The sequence below is a fragment of the Gopherus flavomarginatus genome, chromosome 8 (genome assembly GCF_025201925.1).
Source record: "Gopherus flavomarginatus isolate rGopFla2 chromosome 8, rGopFla2.mat.asm, whole genome shotgun sequence".
Taxonomy (NCBI): domain Eukaryota; kingdom Metazoa; phylum Chordata; order Testudines; family Testudinidae; genus Gopherus; species Gopherus flavomarginatus.
Genome location: NC_066624.1, coordinates 109843552 through 109865367, shown reverse-complemented (window position 1 = coordinate 109865367; position 21816 = coordinate 109843552). Strand labels below are relative to the sequence as shown.

Sequence of the window (21816 nt, the reverse complement as noted above, 5' to 3'; positions counted from 1 at the left end):
GTGTTGCACACACAGATGGCACACCACTGGTCCACCCAGTTCCTAGCAGAGGACTTGTGTGCATTATGAAAAACACCATCCCAACTGGCATTAGCTGGCACCCTAATGTTGGCAGTGTCAGCTTGGAGTCTGAACTCCCCTCTGTCCCCTCTAGATGGTCTGTCAGGGGCCAGGTCCCCCAGCAGCCCCCCTTTGGGGTGCACCAGGGTTACATCTTCACTTGGGCTCTCATCCTCCAGGTTGTGGACGTCACCTGCCCAAAGATGGAAACCCAGCCCTCTGGCTGAGCTCCTCTGGAGTTCACCCCCACTGAAATTAAAGGCAGAGAGAAAAAATTAAACCAACGAGTCCCAGATGAGCCCCCAGCCACTCTTCCTTCAGGTAGTCTTGGGTAAACCATGGTCTGGCTCAATGTCCTCTGCTCAGCCACCAGAAAGGGTTTTGAGGTGACTGTTTATAGCCTGGCCCTCCCCTCAGGAGGCCTGGACAGTCTGTGGTCATGGGAGCAGCCTCTGTCTTCTGTCAGGCCTCTCCCTGGGAGCTGGAGACTTGAGGTCTGTCCTCGTCCCAGAGCAGCCTCCTGCTGAGCGCTCACAGCGCTCCTGATGGGCCATGCAGGTATGGCCGGGCAAGGCTAAGTGAGCCCAGAACCACTACATGATCCCTTCCTGGCTGGTGCAGGGTTTGCACACCCCGTCACACAGCCCCGGCCCACTCAGGGTGGAGGCACATGGGCCGTGTTGAGGAAGAACACACCAAGCTGGAGCTGATCTGTGACGAATGGAGGGCTTTGGCCTCCAGGGCAGTACGTTCAGAACGGTCCAGTTCAACTCCTCTGTCTACACGAAAGCAGTACCAATCCTCAAACACTGACAGTCTCCTTTATGCTCCGATATATTGAACTTGCTGACATCCTATTCCAGAGCAGAGAAGAGGGAAGGGTGGGGGAGGTCAGCTGGTCTCCCTCGCTTGCCAACGACCATCCAGGAAGTCTTGAGTTCTGTAAAAGGGGTTACATTTCCAGCCACTGCACAATGTTCTACTCACACGGAGCGCAATGGCAGCCTGGCCTGAAAACCTTTTGGAACTCTTTGAACCTTGACCCTTAGCCCCTATCACTCATCTAGCAACCAAGCAGACACCTGAGAAGAGAACATAAGAATGGCCACACTGGGTCAGACCAAAGGTCCATCTAGCCCAGTATCCTGTCTTCCAACAGTGGCCAGTGCCAGGTGCCCCAGAGGGAATGAACAGAACAGGGAATCACCAAGTGATCCATCCCCAGTCGCCCATTCCCAGCCCATTCCCAAACAGAGGCTAGGGACACCATCCCTGCCCATCCTGGCTAATAGCCATTGATGGACCTGTCCTCCATGAATTTATCTAGTTCTTTTTTGAACCCTGTTATAGTCTTGGCCTTCACAACATCCTCTGGCAAAGAGTTCCATAGGTTGGCTGTGCGCTGTGTGAAGAAACACTCTGGTGGCTGACCAGAGGACAGAGGTAGGTTTTGTTGGTTATGGATGGAGGAGCTTCAGAAGGCTCTGGGAAGCAGTGCAGCTCGAAGAAGGCCCCTGCATTTTGGAGGTTGACCTGAGCTTTTTGGCTTCAAAATCACAGTTACAATCTCACGGGCACAGACCATGTCCTAAGGTTTCCAGTGCATCCAGCCTGTGGCTAGGCAGGGTGTGCTGGGATATCTGCTTCTGATCCCATACAAGCCCAAGAAGCTCACTCCCAGCCTTTGAAATTTGGTGGAGCTCGGACCTGGATCCCAATTCAATCTTTGGAGTCTTGGGACCCATTCAGCTGATAAATCCAAACCCCTGTGTAGAATAATGGATCTAAATCCTGTAGCTGTGAGGAAATATTGTCTCTCCCCCATCTACTCTCTCTCCACACACCCACGTATGCCCAGGATAGGCTCCTATGATTCTACTCTCTTGCTAATCCATGCACTTGCTATGAGCCATAGATGCTCATTTTGGCTCTTGTTCCTCTCTTGTATTGGTGATGCCTGGGAACAGGGGACAGCTCTGAGGCCCCAGAAGTGTTGCTGGCTGGAGTTTTCCTGATCTGCAACCTTCCCTTTGCAAATATCACTGCGAGCGGGATCTTTATTTGAAAATAATAATACTACTGACACCTGCAGAACCCACTGCATGGTGGCATTTGTAAGGGTACATTTTGGTTTGCAAATCTCGCTGAAGATGGAAAGCGTGATGCTGCTAGAATTGCTAAACATTATTGTATCTTACAATATAGTCTTTGAAGCGTATGGAGCAATTATTACTGTAAAATACAAAGGAATCCTCCTAATTCAGTCAAACCTTGTGTTTCCAATTCCCCTATTACTATACCAGTTTCCCACTGATTTCATTTGGAGCTCTGCTTGTGTGGAGACTGAATAAAAACTAGAACTGGCTGGAAGGTTTCCTCACAAACGTTCTTTTCCCCCACCAGCTTTTGGACCAAAGAGAAATTGTCATCAAAATCTTTTCAAGGTTTCGTTGAAAAATTGAAACCCCCAAAACTGACAGTTTTGGTTGTCAAAAAATGGAGTAGGGGGACTGTTGTCAATTAAAATCCCTCCAAAGAAATAATTGATGAAAAAGTTGCACAAAAATGAAACTTTCCCCCCCAAAACATCTGGCAGTAAATACACAGATTTTGGAACGAGCGCTAAGGAACACTGATGGGGGAGCTGACTTGGGCCCAGTGAGGAAAGTTTCACTGGACCAGGAGCCAGCCAAGCTGGTGCAGGCTGCATCCCACTGGGGAATTTAGCACAGTGAGGCCAAGGAGGATGTGCGAAATGAGGAAGCCCATAGAAACAGAGGACTTGTACTCCTCTAAGGCCAGGTCCACACTACAGCGTTAAATCGATTTAAACAGCGTTAAATCGATTTAACGCTGTAACCGTCCACACTACAAGGCACTTAAAATCGATTTTAAGGGGTCTTAAAATCGATTTCTGTACTCCAGCTAAACGAAAGGAGTAACCCTAAAATCGATATTACTAAATCGATTTAGGGTTAGTGTGGACGGATATCAAAGTTATTGGTCCTATTCTTTTACTGAGCTACCCAGAGTGCACCACTCCGGAAATCGATGGTACCCTGGGACCATGGACGCACACCACCGAAGTAATGTGCCCTAGTGTGGACGCGTAAAATCGATTTTATAAAACCTGTTTTATAAAATCGATTTTACTAATATCGATTTAAAGCTGTAGTGTGGACGTAGGCTAAGGCAGGTTTCCCTTTTGGCAGATTCCACTGCACTGTAGCGCCTATAGATTTTTAATAGAGGTGGATCCCTGTGCACAAATTCTGGAGCACAGCACAGTCAGTGTGTACAACCCAAGCTGCCTTTCACACTTGCTGAATTGATACCGCCTATCATGAACTATTTCTGGTGTTATTGGGCTGTGTTTCCTGCATGAACTTTCTCTGCTCGTTCACTGATTCCGCTTTCTCTCTCTCTGCTTTCCTCTTTCCCCCTTTCTCCTCTGCTTTCGGTGCAGCTGCAGAAACAACTGACCCCAGGCCAGAGAGAGGAGCTGAGTTGGACCAAGCGACAGCATGAGCCCAGGTGCCATCAAGCCACACCCCTTAGAGTGGCCAGAGTGTCTCTTAGATGTGTCAGGGAGTCATTAGGGCTCCACCGGGGTGTCCCCACCCCCGTCACCCTTCCTGAGCTGTATGGGACACAATGGGATCCATCACTGCTGTATATACAGCGCTGTGCTCTTTACCCCTTCCTGCCCGGCACGCGCTTAACTCTGGAAAGGGAAAGAAAAGCAAAACTGAAATGAATTCAAACACTCAAGCCCCCGCCGGAAAAACAAACAACTCTCTAGGCTGCTGGGAGACAGAACACCCGCCAGGGAGCTCACATCCTGGTGCTCTTCATGGACACACCCGCATCTCCCACTCCATCCCAGCCCCGCTCCCCACCGCAATGAAAGTCATTCTGCACAGCTTGGAGGCTTGGTCTGTGCTTGGTTTGTCTGCTTGGTTTAATTTAACTCTTTGCTGCCTCGTCTCTCTGGGTAAATCTGGGAATCTGTTTCAGTGTAATAAATAAGAAACGTTCCTCCCTCTAGCTTAGGGTGACCAGATGTCCCAATTTTATAGGGACTGTCCTGATATTTGGGTCGTTTTCTTATATAGGTGCCTATTACCCCCCACCTCCTGTGCCAATTTTTCACACTTTCTCTCTGGTCACCCTACTCTAGCTAAATATCATGGAGCAGAAAAAGCCAGCCTGGGTCAGCATGTTCCAGTGCATTTCAACCCCCTGCCACCAGCTCTTTGGGACTAAAAGGTGCTTACAGGATAGATCCACGGGAAAGCTGTCCGTGATCACAAGTCTCTTTAACCTGCTTTTGCCAGCCCAAAGCCCTGACACGACTGGACTCTTCATGGCTCCATCTCCTTGCCACCCATCCCAGATCTGGCAGAGACCTCCAGGGCCAGAGAGCACTGGCTAGAAGGAACTGGGCCAAGGGCTGGTATCATGCTATTGGGGACAGAAAGGGGGAAGGAAATTGAGCAAGCCAGGGAAAGGAGCAGAGAAGGAGGTGGGGGAAAGGCTAGGTGGAGTGATGGCCACGGGCAGGGGAAATGGTAGGCCACAGCGGGAGTGAGGGGGGAGAGTGGATGAAGATGGGTTCTTGAGAGCTATGAGACCACATACCCAGAGCTAGCCAGAGACCATTGAAGTTGCTAGAAATCTAGGCTCAGGCCCATGGATAGCAGACCTGGGGAGGAGGAATGCTGGGCTCGGGCAGGAGCCAGACCTTGGAGAAGGAGAGATCAGAGTAGGGGCTCCCAGGGCTGGACGTCTAAAAAGTCTGAGAGTCAGCAGCTTAGGGCAGCAGAGGAGAGGGGCTTGCAGCTGACAGAGAGAGGGGAAAGGAGGCCAGGCCTGGCAGAGGGTGGGTAGCCGCGAACAGGAACTGGAGGCATCGAGCACAGCCAGGCACTGAAATAAAGCATAGGGCCAAGAGGGGGCTGGCCCGAGGCAGAGAGGGGCCGGGCAGTGGAGAGAGGCGTGGGGCTAGCAGCTGAGAGGGAGAAAGGCTGACCCAGAACAGATACTGAGCAAGAGGCTGTGGAGACAGAGAGGGAGCAGCTGATGCGGGAGAACAGGAAGAGGCCCCAGCTGCGTGGAGATGCTGGTATCCAGGGCAAGCGAACACTGGGGACCCAAGAGCAGGGAGCAGCTGCAGCACCAGGCCCAGCTGAGAGAGGGGGCCAGGGGCTAGAGTCAAAAAATGGGGCCCGAGGAGGGATCTGTCACCAGGGGACACAGTCCCAGCCAGACCCAGGCAAGGCACCAGAGAGCAGGGTTCCTTCCTCCCGTCACACCAGGGTGAATCTCTTGGTAGCTGAAATGCAAGTGGACATGGGTTTGTGGTTCCTTCTCTGAGCAGCCTGGACTGAATCCATTCACAAAGCCATGGAGGGCAGGGGACACGTGCAGGATGGCCCTGAGGTCTCCCAGAGCATGGCAGCTTCTGCTCCTCAGCGTATGTCTGCACTGCGCCTGGGAGGGTGCTACCCAGTGCTCGGAGACGGGCCACACTCGCTCTGCACTTAAAAAGAGCCGGGGGTGGCACTGGCCATGCCTAGGACTAGCTGCCCCAATACAAGCCCCCCCCAGTGCACTAGCTCCAGCAAAGCACGGTCCCAGCTGCAGGGTAGCTGTACTCGCAGTGCAGCCCGGATGGAATGACAGGTGGAGATCAGCTACAGCTGGGCTCTTTGCAGTCTGACTAACCCACATTCCCAAGCACTGTGTGTCTGCTCCCCAGGTCGGAGCATTGCCAGGAGAAAACAAGGATCTGGAGTGGGGGCAGGAGAGGTGAAAGGAGGGCACGTAGGGGAGGAACTTGCAGTCAAGATCTGAGTGGGACAAGGTACCCACACAACGCAGAGTCACTGTGGCAGGCACTGGGCGGCCCCTGTGCCTTCAATCTCAGCAGAGAGGCCAAAGTTTGGATGGGCTGTGGAGTATAAACCTAAGATGGTCCCTTTGGGGCAGGACACTGGTGGGGTAACAGGGGAAAGCCTGCCCTGTCGTTGTCCATGCTGGATCTGTCGAGTCTCCAGGGCTGTCTCGCTTCTGCCTGCCAGCACTAGACTTGAGTTTTTGATCACCAACACCAACAGCTGATGTAGAGACTGTGTCCCACCCCAGCTCACTCCCCTCCACCCCGAGTGCATGGAGAGGGGGAAGGGATTGCTAGAACTATTTGTACATTCCCTGGAAGTAGCTGGGTGACAATTAGAAAGATGCCATTTGGCAGGATATACGGTAAAGTGTTAACGATGAGAGGAATTAACCACCGGAACCATTTACCAAGAGTCCTGGGGGATTCTCCATCACTGGCCATTTTTAAATCATGTCTGGGTGTTTTTTCTAAAAGCTCTGCTCTAGGAATTTCTCTGGGGCAGTTCTCTGGCCTGTGTCATACAGGACATCAGACTAGACAGAAGATCACAACTGTCCCTTCTGCTTTGGAATCTGTGACTCTATGGCCAGGGCTACACTGGCGCTTTACAGCACTGCAACTTTCTGGCTCAGGGGTGTGAAAAAACACCCTCCTGAGCGCTGCAAGATACAGCGCTGTAAAGCGTCAGTGTAAACAGTGCCGCAGCACTGGGAGCTAAACCCCATGAGGATGTGGAGTACGTGCAGCGTTGGCAGAGCTCTCTCCCAGCGCTGGCGCTGTGACTACACTCACACTTCAAAGCGCTGCCGCGGCAGTGCTGCCACGGCAGCGCTTTGAAGTTTCGAGCGTAGCCATACCCTATGACAGGACAATCGGCTGTTGTACCAGCTACGCTGACGTGAGCACAGGGCCTGGGAAGCAGTAGGAGCATGTGCTCGCACACTGCCTTCTCCCAGACATACTGAGACAAAGCACACACATGATCACCCCAGTCTTCCCACTGCACACTTTTCCTGACAGCACATCAATCCTTGCTGGTCCTACTGTCCTCTCAAGAACACACAGCTTGGGGTAGACACTCAAACACAAATCAGCACTGATGAACCTTGGCAAATGTTGCTGATTTGGGCCAATCTTATCAGGAGACTCCTCCTGAAGCTTTGCAAATGTTTCCATCTCTTTGGTGTCATGGGCCATGTCATGGCCTCCCTTCCCTCTACTGTAGCTTCCCTTCATCTGCCCCACACGGGAGGACCAGCAGATCTGTCTTCTCTTCCCTGCCATGGGGAACGGCAGCTGTAGACCTCCATGGAAGGAAAGCTACAGAATTCATAACTACCTTTGCCTGAGGACAAATGCACTGTCCTGGTCAAATCTATCTTCCTAGGAGAGCCCCACACTTCTGCACATGCCAGCTGTGGCTCCATTCCCTTAGCTCTGTTCCCAGGACTCTGCATCTGCTAGGTTGCTGAAAGAACGTTAGGAACCATTAGGAAAGAGATTGATAATAGGACAGAAAATATCATAATGCTACTGTATAAATCCATGGAACGTCCACACCTTGAATACTGTGTGCAGTTCTAGTCAACCCATCTCAAACGAGATATAGTAGAATTAGAAAAAGTACAGTGAAGGGCAACACAAATGCTTAGGGGTCTGGAATAGCTTCCATATGAGGAGAGATTAAAAAGACTGGGACTGTTCTGCTTAGAAAAGAGACGACTCACAGAGATATGATAGAGGTCTATCAAAGCACGACTGGTGTGGAGAAAGTGAATAAGGAAGTGTTATTTACCCCTTCTCATAACATAAGAACCAGGGGTCACCTAATGAACTTAATAGGCAGCAGGTTTGAAACAAGCATAAGGAAGTATCCTTCACAAAATGCCCAGTCAACCTGTGGAACTCATTGCCAGGGAATGTTGTGGCCAGAAGTATTAGTGGGTTCAAAAAAGAATTGAAAAGCTCATGGAGGATAGGTCCATTAATGGCTATTACTCAAGACAGTCAGGGATGCAACCTTATGCTCTGAGTGTCCCTAAACCTCTGACAGCCAGAAGGTGGGATTGGATGGCCAGGATTGGATCCCTCAATAATTGCTCTGTTCTGCTCCTTCCCTCCGAAGCACCTGGCACTGGACACTGTTGGAAGACAGGATACTGGGCTAGCTGGACTATTGGTCTGACCAGCATGGTTGTTCTTAGGTTCCTGGGGCCTACACTGTGACACAAAACTCAGTAATATTTAAGGCCTGGAATCAGCATTATTGTGAAGCCTCAGAGAGTTCCCCAAAGGGGTAGTGTCAGGCCAGTGAAAAGGGGTCTTCGCATGACTGAGAATCAGGACCATGGAGTTTAACTTCACCTCATACCACCCAAACACCACCTCCCTACAAAGACAGGGCTGAGGCAAACCCTCTGTGTACAAGTCACAAGGCACGACATTTTCCATCCATAACCCAGTGCAAATTCTCTTCATAACACAGGCACCCTGGAGGGCCAGGAATCAGGTTAGGCCATTCTTATGAAGGGTACAAATGGCCACTGGGTCACAGGGTGTAACGACTGTCTCATCCAATGGCAGCAGAGGGTGGGAGTGGGCATTGTGAGGGGTGAGCAGAGAAGAACTAGATCCCGGCTGTAGATTCTGCAAATTTCAAGACCCTGAGAAGGCCACATCCTCAGGCCATTGCTGCCAGCACCACTGCACACCACTCATCATTCATGAGGAAGGCCCGTGACCCGGCCCGTCTCTGGCAGCTTAAAGACCATGCTAACTGGAGGCCTTTTCCCCACAGCGGGCAGCATGAGACTGAAAGGAGGAGGAAGATCATGATGATGGTGCAGAGGAAGCAGCTGCCATCTTTGGATAACCATTGTCTCTCTATTCCTGACCCTCCCCTTTTGCTGTCCATCTCAAGAGACCACAGTCTTTCTCCTACTGCAAACCTACCCTCAACGACTCATAACCAAGTCTGCTCAGGTGCCACTCAACTCTTGTGCAGTGTTTTGAAGCAGAGGCTCAGCGATTGGTGCAACTGAGTGTGCACAGGCCCAGATGTACTGGCAATTGAAGGCAGATGCCCTGGGAATGGCATGACAGCATTACCGGCATCCCCAGTGGTAATATCTTCTGGGGGGCATTGACTGATACACGCTGATAACTCCATAATACTGCTGCATACAGGTGCCTGGAGCCGCCCCTGCATTCAGGTGTCAGCACGCCAAGCGCGTGCCTGGGGCGGCAAGTCACGGGGACGCTCTGCTGGTCACCATGAGGGCAGCAGGCAGGTTGCCTTCGGTGGCATGCCTGCGGAGGGTCCGCTGGTCCCACAGCTTCGACGGACCTCCCGCAGGCATGCCTCCAAATCTGCAGGACCGGGGACCTCCCACAGGCAAGCCACCGAAGGCAGCCTGCCTGCTGTGCTTGGGGCAGCAAAATACCTCGAGCCACCCCTGCCTGAATGGCCAGGGCTGTCTGGGTCCTTTCTAATGCCTGATGGTAAAGGGTTAGAGTTAGAGCTTTCTGGTCACAAAGGGCATAATCTGTAGTCTCTGACCAGATGGCTTTGACATCCAGGAGTGCAACAAGCAAAGGCAGAGCGGAGAAAGAAGGCAGAGTGTGTCTGTCTGGAGAGAGATGCTCTGACAATACCACCTTACCCCTCTTTGTCTGGTGATTCTTTTCCAAGAGGCTCATTGCTCACCTGGAATACAGATCCTCTACCAAAAACCAATCGTGTGAAAGACTGAGCCAGTGCCCATCTCTGCCTGGGCCCTCAGCTCCCCCAGGCAGGTACCCAAGGCTTACCAGATAAAAGAGCACTGATCTTGGAGACCTCACCACGGTTCTTGTAGCCAGTTTGACAGTAGTCTATGAAAGTTCTGTTCTGTGCAGCTTAGTAACTACAGGCTGTTCGCTGTGTGTGTACAGGGCCTAATACAATGCGGCCCTCGTTCATGACTAGGGTTCCTAGGTGATACCGTAATACAAACAATAATAATTAACAACATCAGCATACGTTTCCCCTGGGCTTTCCTATAACACCCAGGTGTTACTGCTCATGGTCAAAAGCTCACCACAGATGTTGATTAGCCCCAGAGTCATGACTTAAGCCTCCATTTCCCACCCAACCATGTTGCCACCTTAAAATGTGAGAAAGCCCCAGCCAGGAAGATGCAAGAAAATAAGATAGCAGGGGAGGAAGTTTTGAAATGATGCAGGGTTTGTCTGGTTTTACTGTGAAGATCCATTTTTTTCCTAGAATCTTGGTTGCGTGACTCAGACATCAAAAATGTGGCTCCTTGGCTGATTATTATTTATAGAATGCTAACAATGTGCTTTGCAGCTCAGAGACATATATGATGTCCTTGTCCAGAAGGATGGGCACTTTTAATATAGAATATCAGGGTTGGAAGGGACCGCAGGGGGAGGTCATCTAGTCTCACCACTGCTTGAAGCAGGACTGATCCCTGGATAGATTTTTTACCCCAGTTCCCTAAATGGCCCCCTGAAGGATTGAACTCACAACCCTGACTTTAGCTGACCAATGCTCAAACCACTGAGCAATCCCTCCCTACTTCTCAAGTTGCAGAATTTGCAGGGCTTGTCTTAACCACCATGTTAGCTCGAGGTATAATGAGTCTTGCTGCTACCCTGACTCCCATCCACACACACAAATCTCTAGCTTAAGTTCAGTGGGGCTTTAAACTGACACGTTTCAAGGGTGGTGGAAACTCAAGTCTTACTGCTGCCCCATCTAATAATGCAGTGGGCATGGGACTACTGCTGGTGTTAACACAGCTCAGCAGCGGCTGACCCAATCGCACTCTGTCGCTCCAGTATTATTTTGCAGCATGGCTGCTCTCGCTGACGCTAAGCTAGCTCCTAACTTCACAGTGGTAAACGGCGCTAATGGTTGCAGTAGAGACAAAACCTAAGTCTCTGATCCTTCAAACACTTCCTAGCTGGTGTGGTACTTGCTGGGGGTGTCGTTCCGTTGGTTTCTGGCAGCACTTGCAGGGCTGAGCTCTAGACAAAGTGAGGGATGGGGTACAACAAAAGCCCACATTTAAGTAACAGCATGAATCCAAGCAGCAATGTGAGTCAATGGACAGAGCACTGGGCTAAGATCCAGGGTATGTGGGCTCTCTTACTGTCTTGGACCTGGCTTACTGAATGACTTTGTACCAGGCGTTTCCTGCCTCTGTTCACCTCCCACCCTGTGCCTGTCTGTCTTCTAGTCAGTGTGTAAGCTTATGGGAGCAGGCAGCATCTCTCACCCTGTGTTTGCACAGTGCGGGCTAAGGTGTCAGCTGGTGCTGCTGAAATAATAAATAGCAGCACATTGAGAGGATCAGCATTCGCAGCACATCCTGCTTACTGCACCAAGTTGCCATTGGATCTTTAAAGATCAAGTGGCCTTTTTCATAGGCTTTATGTCCTCTGAAAAAGGCAGTTGGATGGGGTTAGTATGAGCAGGGCCTGTCCTTGGAACGTCTTGCCCTCGTGTTTGTATCATTAGTTTGTGTTTGTGCTGGTGCTGGCTGTTACGTTCCTGGGACTGCATTGCTTCTTCTAGTAATTAATTTGCTGCAGGACAATTCTAGGTCTTTGTCTATCAGCTACTGTGCAGTCAGATAAAGCTACTGACGTGTTTGGCATGGGATCCCTCCTTGCCTGGGCCCGGCTGGTCATGATTACACCAATGCCTGCCTTTCCCAGCTCTGATGGGAATGACTGCTCAGCAGGCAAAGTGTAATAACAGTGTCTCAAAGCTCTGAACATGGTCAAATCTTTTGAGACTCCAGCCACAGGCCAGGTACCAGACTCCACATGCAGTACTCAGTCCAGCAGCTGCATGAACCCTTCGCAGTTCATTCCCAGAGTGCCATCAGAACCTCCTTGACATGCATGTCTGACCAGATAACACCTACTAACCTGTGCAGGATTCATTGCCTAACCAATATATGGGGATTTTACGGTAACAAATCCATAGCTGCCTAGTGATTTCAGTTAACACTACAACACACACCACAGTGGCTCAGACTTAGACAGCAACCACAAGGCTAGAACTCACATTCTCATCATCCCAAAGGCCAGGCCCTACCACTGGAGCCAAAAGAGAATCTCCCTTAGCTATTAGCAATATAATGCCTCTGACACACAATTGAGCAACCCTGGTTCCATTCAGTGCAACACAAGGGTGCACATACACATTGGCTAGTTCTTTGCATCAGTGACCTGGACTGGATTTGGTTAAACAGAGTCATGTCTGCACACAGACTGACTGGAGTTACAGTTCATCACAGGAAACCATTGCCCTGCATAGGGACGGAGTGTGCAAACTCACAGAGGGAAGGGTTGGTAGGGGGCATATTGCAAGGTGGTGTGCAGTGAGGCTAACACGTGAAATCATGGCCTGTTGAAATCAGTGCCAAAATTCCCCTTGACTTCAACAGGGCCAAGTCTTCAATGGGGAGGGAAGGAGCGATTCCAGTGGGAAAGGCTGAGAGGGCCTGTTGGAAGGCAAGGGAAAGATGAGGAACTGAAGACAGATATACCCCTCCTCAGTGCCCGAAGGGCTAAAATCATCTCACTCGCACACATCCCCACCTGCTGCCAGCCTAGTAGGCTACTAAAATCTCCTTTCTTTGTGGACTTTTAGTTGCTGACTGCAAAGCACCGGTGAAGCTGGAGCATGGGTCTGTCACCTTCGCCACAAGGAACAATCTCACCACATACCAGTCAGGGATCCGGTACTCCTGCCAGCGACCCTACTATCAGATGGCCCCAAATATCACCGGTGAGACCATCCACCGCGGGGGAAAAGGCTGTGGCCACGCAAGTGGGGATGAGGCTCTGAACAGGGAGAGTGGGGGGCATGCTCATTGCTGGGCTAGTCGATGTGCAAGAGGCTAGTGTTAATAGTAAGCACGTATCTGCTGAGCACTGTGCAAATAATAATCTAGTGGGTACCTAGGTATCTATTCCATAGGTTGGGCATACGCTTTCGTGGGTAAAAAACCCACTTCTTCAGATGCATGGAGTGAAAATTACAGATAGAAGCATAAATACACTGGCACATGAAAAGAAGGGAGTTACCTCACAAGTGGAGAACCAATATTGACAGGACCAGTTCAATGAGGTTGGATGTGGTCCACTCCCAATAATTGATGAGGAGATGTCAATACCAAGAGAGAAAATTGCAGGGAAAATCTCCCTGGACATTCAATAACAGATTGAAAAGTAGCCATCCTGCAACAAAAAAACCTCCAAAAACAGACTTCAAAGAGAAACCGCAGAGCTACAATTCATTTGCAAACTTAACACCATTAATTTGGGCTTGAATAGGGACTGGTAGTGGCTGGTTCACTACAAAAGCAATTTTCCCTCTCTTGGTATTGAGACCTCCATTGAGGCCAATCAGTATAAAGCACTTGGCTGCCAGACTCAGAGTGTGCATGCAAGAGGATTGCACCGATTGAACTAAACGGATTTCCAAACTGACTCCATTAAATCAGGGCTGCAGCAGCGTGTGAACCAGCCCTCACTGGCACACACATCTGCAGGGGCGCTTGCCAGAATGGCAGTTTGAAGAACCAGTCTTTTCCTCACAACACTGGATTGAAATGCTTTAGCCTAACTAAAGTTAGTGGGCTCAGTGTCAGCGGATCTGGGGGCAATGCAACAGCCTGTGATATGCAGGAGGGTCAGACTAGCTGCTCTCCTGGTCCTGTGGATTTGATTCAGAAGATCTGAGTGGCCAATGCTCCAGACGAAGTCAATGGGAGGTGGGAGCGCCTAGCACCCTTCGGGTCAGGCCCCTGGAATCACTGAGACACAATACAATTGTCACAGGGTCTGCTGCTTCCTGAGCTCCCCCTCGTGGCCAGAGGTGGACCTGCAGCATTCTGCCTCTGTTTCCCTTCTACAGGGCCCTTCAAGAACCCCCCACACAAACTCATGTCTAGCTCAGCCACACCCCTCCTTGAGCCTGGATTTCTTATGCTAACAAAATAATTCCCCAAATAGAGTTCTCCAATCCCTGTGAAGGCTGCGTTCCCAGGTGTCCCACTGGGAGCTCCCAGGCCTTCCCTGCCTGGAGTCTGCTCACTCCCAGCAGCCATTCCCTGCCTTGGCAGGCCCCCGTCTCCCTCCAGCTTCACTCTGGTACCTCTCCCTAAACAGCCCCACTCCTCAGCAGCTTCCTTAGAAAGGAACCCATGGATCCCTGCTCACATGTGCCTCCTGGGCTCTGAGACCCCACAGGGAGGGACCCAGAGCCCGGACTCTAGTCTGAGTCTGAACATCTACGCTGCAATTTCACAGCCCTGCAGCCCCAGCCAGAGTCGGCTGCCCCGGGCTGGCCACAGCTTTTGCCTTGGGTCTTTGACTGCAGTGTAGAAATGCCCTCACTGTACAGCGGTCAGAGCTCCGCTTCCATCGATAGCCTGGTAACATCTCCGCTACTCTCCCCTCTCATGGGGAGGGGTCTGCAGCCACAACAGGCCCCAGCATGCAATGCATCCATCCGGACCCGAGCAGCTGCAGGCTGCAGAGACAGGCCCTGATCCTGAAAGAAATGTAGGTGTGTCACACGGCGGGAACTCCCCGCCATGGTGTCTCCTGCTGGTCATCCGGGAATTAGCTCTTTCCAGCCTCTGAGCACCTCCTGCCAGCTGATTTCTCTCCCTTGGCTACCAGCCCTGTTGTCTCTACCGCCTCTGGCCCCACATCCCTCCCAGACCCCAGCACCTCTTAATTTAGGGTGCTGCTCCACAGTGCCCCCACACTCTGAGTCTCCCTTCCCTTGGGGGAACCCCAACCCCACTATACCCGCCTTGCTTCAGTGGCTACTGCCAGTCTTCATCTAGCCCCCTTATCTCTGGAGCAGATTGCAGTCTGTAATGGCCATTCATTGGCAAGGGGGGTGGACAGGCTGCGTCTGCCTATCCCAGGGCTGCATCTACCAGCCCCAGGACCTCTGTAGGCCTTGAACCAGACCTCAGCCTGGGGAGTTGCCAACTGGTGCTCCTCTTTCCCTTCCCCAGCACTGCTCTGCCCAAGGTACCCGGTGCTCCCAAGCAGCCAGGCCCTGGAGTGAGACTATCCTGGCTCCTGGCTCACAGGCCTCTTATCAAGGCCAACCCTGATTGAGCTGGTCACACCTGGGGCCAGCTACTCAGTCAGCCTCCCTCAGCTGCTCTCACTCCTTTTATCCCAGGAGTAGGGTAACTGCCCGGATACAAGGTGCCCGATTCCCCAGGATTTCAGTGCATGCACAGGCTCCTCTTTAAATACTCTTAGTGCTCCATAGTGATGACAGCGGCACTGAAAACCTCCCTCAGCCACATTGGTTCTCAAGGCTACCCTCTGGGCATGCCTTGGCATCAGGGGGTGCGGCTCGTAGGCTGCCCCATACCACTCCAGAAAAACAGGCCCACTGCTCCAGGCTAGGAGTGGAGATTGGAAGGATTTGCTCACATCCCAGCCCCCTATGCATAACCCTGCTGCTGCTCAGCCAGCCTCCAGGCCTAGTGTGCAATAACCTTTGGCATGCTGGATGCTTCCTGGATGAGCCCAGCCCAGCACATCTGTCCTGCACTACTTTATCAGGGACTAACAGCCTAGAAGGGAGAAGCAGCTCGCAGCAGAGCCTTCAGCCGGAGCATAATGGGCACAGTGCCCTGGGACAGTGAAGGGCTCCAGGCACCCCCCGTTTGGCACTGGAACACTGGACAGTGACATACCACAAGCATTCAGAAAAGGCTGTAGGGGAGCGGAAATCCCCATAAACATCGGCATGCAGACGCCCCGAGGTGCAGGCTGAGTAACGTCCTTAATTTCTCCATGCCCTGCAAAATCATTTCAGGGGAGGAAGGCAGTGGGGGGGCCTTTCACACAACCCATCTCCCTGCTGACAAACACATAGGGCCAAATTTCAGCTTCAGGGCACCTCCGCAAGCCCAGCATAGACTCTGGCTCCTAGAATATATTTATGGCAACACCCCATCGGCTGCGTGTCTGAACATGCGTGGCTGACCCACAGCCACAGCCAGCAGCGCATGCACCCACTGCATGTGCAAACCCTGCATTCGGATAGGCAACAGGCAGCTGGTTTATGCTCCCAGCTAACATTTCACTCTCTTCCAGGCACGTACACCTGTGATGCTAAGGGGGTGTGGAAGAGCGAGGAGCTGGGGACCAAGCTGCCGTCTTGTCGACCAGGTACCTAGAAAACTCTGGCATGATGCACCACCAAACAAGCTGCCGTCTCGTAGCAGGGTTGCTTATGCCATGAGTCAGCCAATCCAGCATTCGCTCTCCAAGGGGTAACAGAGCAGGACGTGATTGGTACTGGCTGGGGAAGGTGAGGGTCTGTTCAGCACAGCTCCGCTGGCTTCACTCCGTGGCTGGGGCAGCCTGATGCCTTCACTATGCAACGGTGCCCCAGGCTGTGATCCACAGGTACGTCACCTTAGGAACACCTCAGCAGCAGGCAGGGACAGTAAGTAGCAGCAGCGCTATATGCAGGGGGATGTAGCTCTAAAGGGCAGAGCAATGAGCATTAGCTGTGTGTCACCAAGATGGGGCTGGATTCTGAACACTCCAAAAGTCCACAGGAGTTGAGCTCCAGGGGGATGGTTCAGGGCCATCTCTAATGCCAGGTGGCCAAATCCTGTCCTGGGGGTCACCAGAGGTGTTAAGGCGATTGCACTGGTGAAACTTGGCCCAGAACCTTAGAACCTGCCTCAAGTAGCCACCCAAGAGCCCAGCAAAAATCAGACACCCAGCAGGGGCGGATCTTTAAATAACAGCCCAACAGCATCCCCTCTGGGGGGTGCTGTACTATGCCCACTGAGATCTACTCCGACCACACACAGTGCTCCATAGATGTTTACTGATTGGTCCCCACTAGGCCCCTGGGTGAGAACTAGCCCCCCTTTACAGCTAGAGACACTGAGGCTGAGCAGGTAAGGGCCTGGCCCCAGATGGCAGGGAGAGGCATTGTCAGAGGAGGGAGTTAGGCTCAGCAGCTCCTAGGTACCCTGCCTGCAGTCAAACCACTTAGGTGGCCCACTGCCTAGCATCAGTGGCTGTTAATGCAGGTTCTCTCTGTATACATGCACCCAGGATGCAGTGTTTTAGGAGCAATTAGAGCCTAGAATCTGAGGCACAGAGAAAGGCAGCGAAACCTCAGCTGGCTCCTGGGTGAGGAAAGGCATTTTTCTATTCCTCTCCCACCTCCACTCCTTCTATAGCTCACTGCCTGCTTTGTCTTTGAAAAAGAGAGAACCCCGACTCCTACCCTCCCTCTCATCAGTACACACGGCTCACTGCAGTCTGTGGCAAGCATACGGCTTGCTACAGCTGCAGTCCAGCCAAACATGCCCTGCCTTACACGCCCACCCCGTACAGTGCGTGCCGCTATCTCCTGGGATGCCGCAGGCCAGCAGAGAGGAAAAAGGCAAACATTCCCCTCTGCTCATAGCACGTACAGCACTGGACAGAGCTGTCTGCCCTTTAAAAACACCCTCCCCCACGCCTCACAATGCACTCAGATCTGATCTGGAGTTGGACAAATCCCAGCACATGGTTTCTGGGAATATTTGCTGGGACTTTTTCAGGAATCCCACACTCCTTTAGCGGCCTTGTCCCAAGAGCCTTTGTGGTCAGGATGCACTGGCAGGAGTGTTTGTGGACAGCGAATTTCAGGCCAAGCTCACAGTTATTCACTGAAAAGGACCATTGGAGCCACACACCCCTGTGTGAGGTGTTTGCAAGCTCCCCTAGTCAGGGAGGACTAGACACAATATCATGGGTCTTGGCTGGCAAATTACACCGAACCAAGAGAGTGCAGGTGTAGTAAGTTTCAATGACCCGCCGTACCTGGTCAATCCAGAGAGGCAGCCCAAGCTGCAAAGCAAGGTTCTGCATGTGGATTTGGAACCCACCATTGTTTGGGATCTTTCGAGCCATCAGATCCTGGGCCCAGGCTGCTGGAATGCAGCCAGATGGTGGTGACTTCACACTACCAGCTGAGCTAGGGTCCGATGTGTGACCTGGAGGTGAAAATGGTGCCTCATGGCCTATTGCCATTTCTCTCCCTGATCTATGCACCACAGTCTCAGTGGTGAAACAGACAGTCCTGTTAATTTCAGCCCCCTTCATAAAACTCTGATTTTCCTTTAAAAAAAAGACACACTGTTAAATGGAAAAGGATAAAAGTAGCCAGAACATGTGTGTTTCTCCCCCACCTCTAAGGTTCAAGGGTTTCAGGGCCAACGGCGAGTGAAGAGGATTGATTAGTGAGTGTGAGTGTATTTAAGTACAATTTTGGGCCCCAAGCCTGCATTTGGATCTGCATGGACAGATCTCTGGAAGGGTGCACGGGTTTGATTGCAGGGTTAGAGCCAAAGCCAGAGAATAAATGATATTGTGGCTTCATATTTACGCTCTCTGAACCACTGCCAAGGACATGGGAATTGCCTGTCCTGCTCAGCCCCTGGCCCGTCTAGTCCGGTAAACTGTTTCTAGCAGTGGCCATACCAGATGCTCCAAAGGAAGATGTGAAAACCCCCTAAGCCATGACTGTGGCAACCTCCTCTTCTCTGGCTGCTCCTTGCCCCCTTCCATGCAGGAGCGGTGCCAGGGTTTCTGACGCCCTAGGCAGACGGCCATTTCAGCGCCCCCGCGGGTCCGGTGGACCTACCGCAGTCATGCCAGCGGGCGGTCCGCTGGTCTAAAGGCTCCGGTGGACCTGCCGCAGGCATGACTGCAGTAGGTCCACCAGAGCCTTTAGACCAGCGCACCGTCCGCCGAAATGACTGCGGCAGCTCCACCAGAGCCTTTCCAGCAGCGGACCATCCGCCGAAATGACTGCGGTAGGTCCATTGGAGCCGCGTGCCCCCCCCTGCAAAATAGTGCCCCCCAAAAATTCTGGCGCCCTAGGCCGTTGCCTAGGTTGCCTAAATGGTAGCACTGGTCCTGCCTCCATGGTGCTGCAGCTCCAGATAACACGACTGGGAGCCTACGGTGACAAACACTTGGACTTGAGTCATTGGTGCTTCTGTCTGGGCTAAGGACTTGATGCAGGCAGCCTTTGTGCACCACTTCCAGTGCACCCGCTTCTGAGACCTGAGGGCAGCCAGGAGCACAGAGACTCAGGGGTAATGAAGTGTGACAGCGGGGAGAAAACTGTCCAAATATCTGCATCAGTTCAGCTGCGGTTAGATTCCTCTCTCCCTTTGGCTCCAGCCAGGTGCCCATCACTACCCCTCTCAGCCTCTGCTCTGCACCCTCTGCCTGCCGTTAGCAAGAGCAGTTCCAGGGCTTTCAGTGTGTCTTAGATTTTTATTAGACTAAATATTTGGCTAGAAGAGCTTCCTCTAAACGCAGCCCATCACCTTAGGAGGAAAGGCAGCTTCCCAGCAGCCTGACAGAGCTGGGATACAGGAACTGTTTGGCTAAGTGCATTTTATATTCCTGACAGTATTTGACATGGCAGAGAACCTAAACACGCACACACTCATTCACACATATATATGCACACAGACGCATGTACACATGCACATATACACACAGATTCATACACATGTACACATGCATATACATGTACAGACACATACAAATACAAACACATGCACATACATACATACTTGTACACACTGTGACAAAGTTCTTCCTCTACCTTGGTGAGTCCTGCGCTTATTGGCAGATTTGCTCACCTCAGTGATCTGGTGGAACCCACAGTCTGGGTCATCTCCTCCTGTGTCAGATCAGGAGTTGGGAGGTTTGGGGAGAACCCAGGCCTACCCTGTACTCCAGGTTCCAGCCCAGGGCCCTGTGGACTGCAGCTGTCTAGAGTGCCTCCTGGTACAGCTGTATGACAGCTACTTCCCCATGGCTTCCTCCCAACACCTTCTTTATCTTCACCACCGGACCTTCCTCCTGATGTCTGATAATGCTTGTACTCCTCAGTCCTCCAGCAATATGTCTACTCACTCTCAGCTCCTTGCACCTCTTGCTCCCAGCTCCTCACATGCACACCTCACAGACTAACTAGGAGGCTTTTAACTAGTTCCAGCCAGCCCTTGATTGGCTTCAGATGTCCCAATCAATATAGCTATCTCCACTGCCTTCTGAAGGAGCTTAATTGGCCCCAGGTGTCTTGATTAACCTGGAGCAACTGCCATTTGGTTACCATGGTACCAGGGATTTGTTTAGCCTGGGGCTAACATACCTGTTCCTCAGTACTTTACTGTAGCTATCTGGCCTTGCACCATCACAACACATGTACACCTATACACACATACATGTGCACATATGCACTGTGACAAAGTTCCTCCTCTACCTTGGTGGTTCCTGCGCTTAGTGGCAGATTTGCTCACCTCAGTGATCTTCCCCACAGTCTGGATCAACTCCTCCTGTGTCTGATCAGGAGTTGGGAGGTTTGAGGGGAACCCAGGCCCACCTTCTACTCCAGGTTCCAGCCCAGGGCCCTGTGGATTGCAGCTGTCTAGAGTGCCTCCTGTAACAGCTGCATGACAGCTACAACTCCCTGGGCTACTTCCCCATGGCTTCCTCCAAGCACCTTCTTTATCCTCACCACAGGACCTTCCTCCTGGTGTCTGATAACACTTGTACTCCTCAATCCTCCAGCAGCGAGCGAGCGAGCGAGCGAGCGAGCGAACACAGACAGACAGACACCACTTCATTTCCTCTGCTCTAGTTCTTGCTCTTCCCCTCCCCTGGAGTGAGCTCCTTTTTAAACCCAGGGGCCCTGATTAGCCTGCCTTGATTGGCTGCAGGTGATCTAATTAGCCCATCTGCCTTAATTGATTCTAGCAGGTTCCTGATTACTCTAGTGCAGCCCCTGCTCTGGTCACTCAGGGAACAGAAAACTACTCATCCAGTGACCAATATATTTGCCCTCTACCAGACTCCTGTACCCCACTGGTTTGGGTCTGTTACAGCACATACACACCTGTGCATGTGCACACATATGCAAATACACATACACACCCATACACCTCCATGCACACACACACACACATGTACATGTACATACACACATGTGCCTGTACACACATACATACACATGTGCCTGTACACACATACATACACATGTGCCTGTACAGGCATACACGTACACACATATACACACACATGCACACACGCGTACACACAGATACACATGCGTATACATACACAAATGTACATGTGCACACACACATAAGCGTGCACACACATGTACGCATACACACATACACATACGTACACCTACACACATACACACGTGTACACACACACGGACATACACATGCCCACTCACTTACATGTACATGTACACACATGTACACACACACATTTCCAGGAGGTTTCACCTGTTCAAGTCAGACTCTCCCCAGTGCTGGATTTCAGACAGAACAGTGTCATGCTGGTGTAACAAAATCGGCAGCACAGAGGAATGAAGATGATCACGTCCCTGCTCCGTATTATGGAGCTCAGCATTATCGTGCTTCCTTAACCGCCAGGGCCTCTCCTGGAGAGGCAGAGCAGTCTACTGGATTGAGCATGTGGCTGTGAGCCGTGAATCAACCCAATCAGCTGCTTATTGGCTGCCCTCACTGAAGTCTGTGAGTGTCTGAATCTGTCCCTGGCTTGCTCCGTGGTCCACTTTCCCAAGCACCAAACAGAACCGCCGCGATCTGTCCTCCTATTGCTTTCTTTTATCTTCTCCACTCTGTTCCCCAGCTTGCCAGCCTCCCTTGGAATGCCTGGCTAGAAATCGGAACTGCCAGCCGTCTTCCTCTAGTGGGCACCTTTCCTTCCCCAGCGGAGTGAAATGA

The 21816-nt window shown here is 51.7% G+C and overlaps 1 protein-coding gene across 3 annotated transcripts in view; it reads left to right on the top strand.

Annotated features, from left to right (window-relative positions):
• MASP1 (MBL associated serine protease 1) overlaps positions 1–21816 on the top strand; it is a 68003-nt gene that overhangs the window by 26472 nt on the left and 19715 nt on the right. For 2 of the 3 annotated variants that reach the window (XM_050964771.1, XM_050964769.1), the window contains exons 9-10: positions 12630–12767; positions 16118–16192. In XM_050964771.1, the coding sequence (XP_050820728.1) occupies positions 12630–12767; positions 16118–16192 (213 nt within the window). Of the gene's footprint in view, positions 1–3526; positions 3967–12629; positions 12768–16117; positions 16193–21816 lie in introns of those variants that run through there. The other variant, XM_050964770.1, reaches the window with a different exon arrangement.